At 31.9% G+C, this 11,346-nt stretch overlaps 1 protein-coding gene and 1 pseudogene across 1 annotated transcript; both read left to right on the plus strand.

Annotated features, from left to right (window-relative positions):
• Window positions 1-4,193: 4,193 nt before the first annotated feature.
• On the plus strand, window positions 4,194-8,344 carry LOC131617080 (ubiquinol oxidase 4, chloroplastic/chromoplastic-like). Its single transcript, XM_058888460.1, has 9 exons — window positions 4,194-4,560; window positions 4,651-4,837; window positions 4,928-5,021; window positions 5,991-6,106; window positions 6,442-6,550; window positions 6,937-7,005; window positions 7,461-7,532; window positions 7,620-7,667; window positions 7,797-8,344. Exons 1-9 carry the CDS (start codon window positions 4,457-4,459, stop codon window positions 8,006-8,008), a joined length of 1,011 nt encoding a protein of 336 aa, XP_058744443.1. The 5' UTR covers window positions 4,194-4,456; the 3' UTR covers window positions 8,009-8,344.
• Window positions 8,345-8,831: 487 nt separating this feature from the next.
• On the plus strand, window positions 8,832-10,788 carry LOC131617081 (protein CLMP1-like; annotated as a pseudogene).
• Window positions 10,789-11,346: the final 558 nt, after the last annotated feature.

The following is an 11,346-nucleotide window of genomic DNA, read 5'->3' on the forward strand; positions in this document are numbered from 1 at the left end:
CCAAATTAGAATGCTTAGTCAAAGATGAGAAATATGTTGTCCTTATGAAGGGCATAAGATCTAAAGACAATTGTTACTTGTGGGAATCTCAAATAATTGCTTACTCTTCCACATGTTCAACAACCAACGAGGATGAAGTGAAGTTATAGCACCAGAAACTTGGACACCTTCAGCACAAAAGAATGAAGGAAATCATATATGGAAAAGCCATTAGAGGAATGCTAGGGCTTAAGATTTGAGAAGGGAAAGTACGTGATGAGTGTGAAATTAAGAAGCAAACCATGAAGTCACACCCATTGTTGCAACATAAGACTACTTCCGAAGTGTTGAAACTTCTTCATATGGACTTAATGTGACTGATGCAGATAGAAAGCTTGGGTGGAAAGAGGTATGTCTATGTGATTATAGGTGATTTTTCTGAGTATACATGGATGATATTTCTTAAAGAAAAATCAGACACCTTTGAAGTCTTCAAAGATTTGTGTCAAAGTATTCAAGAGGAGAATAATGATGTGATTGTAAAAGTTAGAAGTGACCATGACAAAGAGTTTGAGGATGCAAAATTATCTGAATTTTGCGATTATGAATGTATTAGTCATGAATTCTCTTCTCAGCAAGATGGAATTGTTTAGCAAAATACTATAGCTATACAAGAATAAGCTAGAGTCATGCTTCATGCTAAGCATTTGCCACTGGAATTTTTGCCTGAAGCTATGAATATTGCATGCTATATTCATAACAGGGTCACCTTGAGAGGAGGTACTTCAACCACTCTCTATGAGTTATGGAAAGGAAGGAAGCCCCTAATCAAATGTTTTTCATATCTTTGGAAGTAAATGTTATATCTTGACTAACAAAGACTCCATAAAAGATGAAAGGATATTCCTGGGTTACTTTTCACACAGTAAAGATTATAGAGTATTTCACTCTAGAACTAGAGTTACAATGGAACTTATCAGTGTGGTGATTGATGATTCTATTACTGAAGAGAAGATGAATGTCAAAGAAAATGTTGGAACATCTTGTGTGCAGACTAGTGAAGTAGTGAGGGAGGAAATTTGTGAATTCATAAGCACTGAATCAGTAAGTTCTTAATCCAGCAAATGTCTCCCTACTAAAGAACAGATAAACCAATCCAAGGAATTGCTTACAAGACACCGTAATGAAGGGGGACATCACTGAATTCAATGAGAAAGTATCAAATGTTGATGGATGTTTTACCTTGAGAAACTGTCTGTTTTTCTGGATCAATAAGAAACAATGTATGTGCTTTTTGGTGTACTGCTGAAGATGAATTTAGGAAAATAAGAGAAAGTTTCTCTGAACTGATATGGATGAAACAGATGTTGAAGGATTACAATGTCAGACATGATTTTTATGACATTACATTGTGAGGATCTGAATGTTATCAGATATCTCATTCAACATGGCTGGGAAAAAAACATTGATAGTTATAATCCAATAATCAAGAATTTTGTTGAAGGAAAGGTTGTTACTCTGGAGCATATGGACAACAAGGAACAACTTACTATTATGTTTATAACAAATTTATGCTTTTTTTCTTATTTTATTGTTGTTGTTGTTGTTGTTGAGAAACAAATTACTCATAGTACTACACTTGATTTTTTTTTATGTATTTTAAAATATTCTTGAAAAAAAAAATTCAAAATCATAGAGTGAGACATTATATGAAACCAAAGTCTATGATTAAGTGGTATGCTAAAGATAACAATCATATGAAGAAGAATGGGGAACATGTTACATGCAAAAGAGGTCCATATCAAACTTAGGAGGGTCCAAATTAAAAAAAAAAAAACTACAAATTATACAGATATTTCTAGACATGCAAGTTTTAAGGATATCATAAGTCATAATAAAGAAATTTATGAACTTAATTAAAAGGAGTCTTCGCAAAAATATAATTTAAAAAGAAAAGAATACTAATAATTTATGAAATTTTTTAAAAGGAGTCTTCACAAAAAGACCTGTTTGGATGCTTTTTTCAACCAATGTAAATTGCACTTTTAGTTGAATGTGTTTATAACAACTCATTATTCATGTAATAATTTTTGGTATAGTAAACACTTAATACCTCTGATCTTTAATATAAGAAAAAGTTTATTTTTTAGATTTATTGAAGATTAATGTCTTTCGATTGTATGTAATCTAAATACATTGAATCTTCAATAAACCTAAAAAAAGTAACAACAATAATGATTAACTTTTTTGACATATGTATATAATCTAAATATATTGAATCTTCAGTAAACTTAAAAAATAATTTTTTTTTATATTAAAGACCAGAGCCGTCTCAACTTTTTCGGAGGCCCTGTGTAGATTAATCGTAGTTTAATCATGAAAAAAACAAATAGAGGCCCTATTTGACCATAGTTTAACCAATATAAATATTTTATGAGGCGCTATCTAGCCACATGTTAAGTTTGAAAAATTTGAGGCCCTGTGCGGTAGCCCGCCTTGCATATATATATATATATATATATATATATATATATATATATATATATATATATATATATATATATATATATATATATATATATATATATATATATATATATATATAGGGGACGACTCAAGTGAGAACACTTGGTTATTATGAGAAATGAGAACAATGAATCACGACCATTAAATTTTGATTTTGTTGATTTTAATGGGACTAGATTGATTTCTCTTTCTATAATCCTTGATATTTATTTTAAATCAAAATAGAAAGAGAAATCAATCTAGTCCATTAAAATCAACAAAATCAAATTTAATGGTCGAGATTCATTGTTCTCATTTCTCATAATAACCAAGTGTTCTCACCTGAGTCGTCCCCTATATATATATATATATATATATATATATATATATATATATATATATATATATATATGTGTGTTTTTTTTTTTTTCCTATACAAAAATTTATTACATGAATAACTTTAAAGAATGATTAGCTTTAATGTCAAAAAAGGAGTAACAATTTTAAAGAACTTTTTTAGCTTTAATTTTAAAGCAATAACAATTTTACTATTCTATATGAACTTTTTATAATTCTATATAATTTTTTAGCCAGCTTCTTTATCCATTTTCAAAAGTTAGGTAACGTGACGCTAATGAATCACATAATGCCATTTAATTTAATTCTATTTAATTATTGAATCACATAATGTCATTTAATTTAATTCTATTTAATTATTTATTGAATTAATTAAATTTTTTTGTAAGATTTTTAAGTCATATATAAATAATTTTATTCAGATTCTTTAAGATAAGACACATTTTTGATTTTATAGCTTATAACTTATAAGCTTATATGACAATTTAAACATGTTTTAGCTACAATCTTTTCATCCGAAGCTTATAACTTATTTTACTAACTTATATCACAAACGTTATTTCAAATAGCATTTTAACTTATAGCTTATAACTTTTCATTATTTTTTTCTTTTTTCTTTTTATTATTTTAACTAAAATTCACTTTTATCCTTTATAATTTATTTTAATTTAAAATAAAATAATTATATAATAAATACTACATCGTCCTAAATTATAAGACATTTTAGGCATTTTAAGGGAATTAAAAAAACACAATTATTACTTTAGAGAAAGTGAAAAGATGTAAGACTTTACAAAAATACCCTTCTATAATTATATTGAAAAGCAAAATTAAAAGAATCGAAAGAAAAAAGAGAAATAAATAGAAGAGGGATTGTAAAGTGACCTATAATTTGACACAAATATTTTTGGCAAAATGACTTATTATTTGGGACAGAGGCAGTATCTTTTATGTCATTTTACATTTATCAGTTAGTTGAACTGCTAATTTTATTATACAGTTCAATTTGCTTATCAAATATCATTCTCAATCATCATCTATAAATTATAAGCTACCAGTCATCATCCATCAACCATAAATTATAAACTATTTGCTAACTTATCAGTTATCAACCAACAACCATAAATATAAACTATCTGCAGTCAATTGCTATTTTTACTAAACAGACCCTCAATTTTTTTTATGATAGGTAAAATATGAATTTTCCGTTATAAAATTCTACTACTCCATTTCTTTTTTAGTGTCATTTTTTTAAATTTTTTACCTGTTAAAAAAACTAATCATTGTTGTTACTTTTAAACAATAAGTATGTGAATATCTTACCACTCACACAAATCACCCAAACAAATAAAATTCTTCCACCTAGCACAAATATCTTCCTCCTAAAAATCTACTACCATACCACACCTAGCACAAATATCACACAGAATATGCCCATACGTCACCCCGGGCTATAGTCTCTGTAGTTGCCGGAACAGCCAAAAATGCCGATTTATAATAAAACCCGCCAAACGACAAACAGCTTGAATACACCACTAAAACCAACCTCCCCTTTTCCCTTTTCCACTTAAATAATATCCCAAACCAACACTCACCTCCATCTCCACCACCACCAATGGCGGCGGCGATGCTCTCTTCTCCCCTCTTTCCAACCACACATCTCAACAAACCACTTACCTCCCAATTCCGTCCTCTTTCATTTCGTCCATCGTTTTCCAGGTTTGTAAAATTGTAGTAATCTCTCAACGTAACGTTCATCTATCATCATATTCTCTTATCGATTTTGTTTAACGATTTCATTTGATTCAGGATTCGTGCTTCTCTGTTGCAAGATAAAGAGGATAAAGTTATTCTGCAAGATTCTTTTCCTTCTAAAACAAACTCTCCTTTAGATTCAGCTACTGGTAGTAGCGCTAGTAATGATAGTGTTTCATCTCCTAGTGCTTGGGAAAAAGGGGTTATCAAGGTTGAACAATCAGTCAATATCTTTCTCACGGTAATTGTTTTTATCTGATTTTCACTTTATCATTCACCTGTAGTTTGTGAAATGAAGGATCTCATTTTCAGCTTCAATTCATAATTTCAGGACTCTGTCATTAAGATACTTGATGTTCTTTATCGTGATAGGAATTATGCAAGGTTTTTTGTGCTTGAGACTATTGCTAGAGTTCCTTATTTTGGTAAGTGCTGTTTTATGGCTTTGAAATGTTATCATTATAGGACTGTCAAACTCTCTGTAGAATCGTATGAGCTTATGACTATGGACATGAATCCGACAGGCCAAGGTGAATGAACCCAACCCTTATGAGCTTAAACCTAGCTCTACCTAATGTTGTCAATCGTGGATAGCAAAAAATAGTGGATTGTTAAAATTGCGTATTGTTAAAAAGCCATTATGCAATAGTGCTATAGTGCTGATACAGTGGCTATTCGATTACATTTTACTAAATAGTGTATTAGGAAACAATAGTAGTTTGTCCAAATTTTGCTATGTTATAGTGCCGTTGTAGCAGGTATTTAACAAAATTGGCTCTACCACACTAATTCCACTTCCAATGAGAGGAACCTAGTTTCTTCATTCTTCGCTCTGTAGTAAATTTGTGCCTTCTCAATTTGTCTATTGGTTTTGAAATATGCTCTTTTTATGTGTTGATGGTGAACATGCGTTGTGGTTTGTGAGTTTTTCCATCAGTTTTGAAGTTTGATGCTATGTTTGTGTATGTTGGTCTCATCTAACATGGTCTGGCCAGACATCTGGTGTGGGATGGTGGAGCTTCCAACCCATCTTGTATAATTTATTGGTTATTCAGAAATTTTATACTTTGTTATTAAGGATTTCTTAATTGCTAAGTTAATGTCGAACATTTACTATGCACATAGTGAGTTGTGTTTAGATACACACAATTACTCCCTTTTTTGTTTTTATATCATAATAGAAAGGGACCTGCATACCAGCTGTTAGTTTTTACCCTAAAATTCATCATAATATAGTGAATTAGAAATTCCTTAGCAATACATGAAAATTATTATACTAATTTAAAATATCATACTTTATTTTATTTGATTACCTGTAAATGTAGGGAGTCACTGTGCAGTGTGATTGCAACTTTTCAGCATAAATATTAACTTTTGTTATATATATGTGGCAGCCTTTATGTCAATTCTTCATATGTATGAGAGTTTTGGCTGGTGGAGACGGGCGGATTATCTGAAAGTGCATTTTGCCGAGAGCTGGAATGAAATGCATCATTTGCTCATCATGGAAGTAAGATTTTTGATAACTTTTTTCCCTTTAATGCAACTGATATCTTGTTGGTTAGTCCGGAAAACATGTCATTCCATAAAATCTTAGTAGTTCTTTATCCATGCGATTTTTTGAAGGGCCTGTAGTTGAAAATGCTGTGAATTTGAATTATAAGACTTCACTGATAGCAGACAGAAAATTAGGATATCTCTTTCACTAACTACATTCAGATTTGTAGTATAGGGAAATAATTATACAATCGTATTTCTCAGGTTCTGCAGTATGAAATATCATGCATGTGAACTCTAATATTCACATACTCTATTGCGTGCAATAAGCTTGGGTCTATGTTGCAGGAACTTGGAGGGAATGCTTGGTGGTTTGACCGGTTTCTTGCTCAACATATTGCAATATTTTATTATTTCATGACAGCTTTAATGTATGCAATAAGCCCAAGAATGGCATGTAAGTATTATGTACTTAATTTTTGTTTCATTACAATCCCTGCTACATCTTTCAATTTGTTGGTTGGATTATCATGAAAATTTAATGTCGCGAAGTCTCGTGCATATGGCAAGTTTTGAAAAGACCAGATGGTATTTGCTTTAGCATGTACATAACTGATAAAAAATAAAGAAAACAATTGAGTTCAAGCAATATGTACTTAAAGCGACTAAATTAAAGCTTATTTATCAGCCCAATCAAGCTAGAAGGAACAAACTGACCTAGTTTGCTTTTGCTAAATCATCAAAAGTACCATGTTTGACTTGTATTACACATTCTAGCATTCCATACCTGTCTGCTTGCTTCTTCAATTTCTGATATGTGTTTATGATTTATTGCTAGTGCAGATCACTTTTCTGAATGTGTAGAGAATCATGCATTTGAAACTTATGACAAATTTATTAAGGAACAAGGAGGTAATTTCAATGTTCTTTCTTTTCTTCTCTGAATTTTTAAGATTTTAATTGTACATTTTAACAGTTCATAGCTTTGGTTTATGTTTTCAAAATTAAGTGTGTTCCAGAAAATCATAAGATTATACTTAATAATGCTCATGAATCATGATTTATTTGGTATGAAGTCAGCTGTGGGTGAGCTGTTAGCTGAGTATATCTTGAAAATTGACAAGCCAAGATTATTCAAGCTGTGTAGAGAATTGGTTTTTTTATTGTGTTTTGTTTTAAACTATCTTGTTCTGTTTTGGCATTCTTTTGTCAATAACAGAAAATAAAAGAAAGCAGATTAATGGTCCTCATATATTAATAAATTTAATCAATGAAGGTTCCAAAAGTGGTTACACTCATGGTTCATTATGCTGTGTTCTTGTCCTACATGATTCAATAACTAACATGATTTGGTAAATTTTTTATAGAGGAATTGAAAAAAATGCCGGCTCCTGAGGTAGCTGTGAATTATTATACAGGAGATGACTTGTATTTATTTGGTAAGCTCTTCACTGTTTTTGACCTAAATTTGTTTACTAGAAGGCAAAAAAACTGAAATTTCACACTTCCAATATAATTTTTTTCAGATGAATTTCAAACTTCCAGACTTCCTAATACTAGAAGGCCTACGATAGGTATGTCTTGAAACCTAGTCTGACATTCATTACATTCATTCGAGTGATTAGGTATGTCTTGAAACCTAATCACTCAAATGTTCAACTAAGTAAAATTTCTCACGTTGGTTATTTCTATTTCCCCTCTAGAAAATCTGTACGACGTATTTTTAAATATCCGAGATGATGAAGCTGAACATTGTAAGACAATGAGGGCTTGTCAAACTGATGGAAACCTCAGGTCGCCTCATTCATATGCGGAGGATGATGAATCAGTCTGTACACTTGATGCAGGCTGTGAAGGAATTGTTGACTGTATAAAGAAATCTGTTACTTCTAATCCGGCGGCTAAGGTGAAGTAAGATACGCAGTACAATACGTAATACATTCATTCATAAAACGATGAAAACAAAAAGGATACGAGGCAGATTCCTCTATACTTTTAAAGATATAGAAATAATTATGGTTAGAATTTTAGAGATTAGTAAATAGTTGAAATTTGGATGAAATTCCTCCAAAGTGAGGGTGTAAAAGCAATTTTTTCAACTTTTATTGGATTATGTATATGCTTTAAATTAAAGCAACAGTGACTATATTTGTATTTGTTACTTCAAAGATAAATATATTTTTCAAGAACATTTTTTCTTGAAACTTCTAGCATAAATATACAAGAAATCAGTTACATCTTTATTTTCCTGAAAGCATCGACAAGAAGTTTTTTTTGTTGTTGAAAATATTTATAACAAAAGGATGGTTTGAAAGGAAGGAATCATATGTATGATCAGACTATTATTTGATCTTGAATTTGAAATCCTTCTATGTCAAAAAGCATGATTGAGTTCAAAAAGAGAGAAATAAATTAATATGATTAGATGGTTTAGTATTAATTCAATCATAAGATATTTGATTGCAGTAAATTTATAATACATTTTATCTAATGATCATGACCAATTAGCAGATCTTAAGTAGTTTATAACAAAACTAACTAACAACTACTACTTATAACTAAATATAACAACCAACACTATTAACTCTAATATATTTTAAAACATACATAGGTTTTTTTATCCTAAGTTTCATCATATACTTTATATTTTCCATAATTTTTTCAATAAAAAAAACACGAATAAGTTAAAAAATAAAAGTCTTTAAATATTAAATAAAATATGAAATTAACAAAATAAGTATTACTATTTCATTGTGCAAACTTGCCTAAAAAAAGTTAAGAGAGATTATTAGTAGTAGTAATCAATAGAGATGATCCTATCAATTGCAAATTTCTGCATACGACCACCAGAAATAGCATGTGAAAAAACGAGGATCTCTGCATCCAAAGGTAAGTTTCCCTCTCGAATGCATTCTTCTCCTTCATTGGAATCACCTTCATTTCCAGCATTGATTTCGATATCGATATTCATTTCTGCGCTTTTTGTTATTTTTAAATCGAATACATCCCCAATTTTACGTGCATGCGATAACAGAAAACTTGAACAATGAGGAAATCCGGTGGCAGAAGAAAAAAAGATAAAGTTGGATCCCCGAATTCCGGTTCACAACCGAATTCTCCATCGTCACCGAGATCCACGGCGTTTGATCCTCGCCCAAGCCCAAAGAAGCCCGACCAGAATTCGCCTCTCAAGCCTGAGTCCAAGCCCGAGCCTGATTCCTTAAATGAACATGTCACGGCTGCGTCCAGACAGTTGAAGCTTGCTTATGATCATGACATAAGGCTAGCACAAATGCCAATAAATTGCAGCTTCAGAGAATTAAGAGATTTAGTGAAGAAGAAATTTCCAATGTCGAATTCAGTTTTGATAAAGTACAAAGATAACGACGGTGATTTGGTTACTATAACCTCCACAGAAGAACTCAGATTAGCCGAATCTACCGTTGATAAAACCTTTTCAATTGGAATTCTGAAACTAAATATCATCGAAGTTAGTCCCGAACAGGAACCATGGGTGTTAGAAGAAGGAGAAGAACAAGAAAACATATAGATTGTGTTTTGGATGAGAAAAAGGCCACTACTGAATGCAAGAAAGTAGCAGAGAATGTAGAAGTTGATGATTGGTTATACGAATTCGCTCAGTTATTTAGCTCGCATGTTGGCGCCAGTCAATCTATTGATTTCCGCGAGTTAGGAACGGAGTTTTGCTCAGAGGCACTTGAAGATATAGTGACCTTTGATGAAGCTCAAGATTTGTTTTACAAAGCTGAGTTTAAGTTTCAAGAGGTTGCTGCTTTGGCGTTTTTCAATTGGGGAAACGTCGACATGTGCGCTGCTAGGAAGTTTGTTAAATTAGATGAGAATGAGAATGAGGTTGTGGTAATGAAAGAATCAGAGTTTGATTTTGTCAAGGAAAAGTACTATTTAGCGCGAGAAAAGTACGAACGTGCGGTGGTGATTAAACCTGATTTTTACGAAGGGTTATTGGCTATTGGACAGCAACAATTTGAATTGGCTAAGCTTCATTGGTCATTTGGTATGGTGAATAAGATGGATTTAGGTAAAGAGACGCTGCGCCTTTTTGATGTTGCGGAGGAGAAGATGATGGCTGCGAGTGATATGTGGGAGAGGTTGGAAGAAGGGAAACTTGGCGGGCAAGGAAGCGGTATGAGATCCCAGATTAATCTTTTTTGGGGGAATATGTTATTTGAAAGGTCTCAAGTGGAGTTTAAATTGGGAATGAGAGATTGGAAGAGAAAACTCGATGCTTCTGTTGAAAGGTTTAAGATTGCTGGAGCTTCCCCGGATGATGTTTCGACGGTTTTGAAGAAGCATTGTTCCAATGGGAATGCTAGGGACGGAGACGTGAAGGGATCGCCAAGAACACAGAATGTAGTCAAAATGATGAAATAGAGACGGATGATCGTGGTTGAACTTGAAGCTTTTGGTTAGTTCTGTGGTAATATAAGGAGATTATTTTTGATCATTTTATTCTGCAGTAGAGTTTGCAATAACCATTTTTACACCATAAATATTAGTCTATTGTTCATGTTGTCTTGCTATCATATGAATGTGTTGTTACAATGTGTTAATTCCATGCTATCTTGAAAATGTTTGTTTGATTGTTTTATTCTTTCAAATGTTGCCTGCGTTGCCTATTTTACAGTGAGGTATTGATGTGCTGCATTGAATTTATTTGTTTAGCAGACATTGTTGTTTTATTTTAGAAAATTAATTCAAATTTGCAAAATGATGTACCCGAATGGAGATTTTATACGGTTAACGAACCTCGCATCAGACAATATATGATCTGATCATATGTTTATAAGAGAGAGTAATCATCCTTTTACAAGTCGGTTTTGTAAGGTTGAGTTATGTCCAACCACAATTCTTAATATGGTATCAAAGTTTCGTTTAAAGTCGGTTGTGTTACATGCTATCAGGCCACACACTATTTATTTCCATACTTCAGATGTCCAGCTCTGAACGTGAGGGGTGTGTGTTAACAACTCTCACATCGAACAATATCGAACAATACATGACCTAATCATATATTTATAAGTGGAGCAATCCTCTCTTTAGAAATCGGTTTTGTAAGGTTGAGTAAAGTTCAACCAAAATTTGTAATAGATGCTCTCTGAGATATGGATGAATGTAAATTCCTGTGTTGAATAATTCTCTCATCTCAAAAGTTGGTGTTATCCAAAGTAAAGCAAAAGTAGAAAAGCAAAATTGGATAGGATAACAAAAAAT

This window comes from Vicia villosa, linkage group LG7 (genome assembly GCF_029867415.1).
Source record: "Vicia villosa cultivar HV-30 ecotype Madison, WI linkage group LG7, Vvil1.0, whole genome shotgun sequence".
Lineage (NCBI taxonomy): Eukaryota > Viridiplantae > Streptophyta > Magnoliopsida > Fabales > Fabaceae > Vicia > Vicia villosa.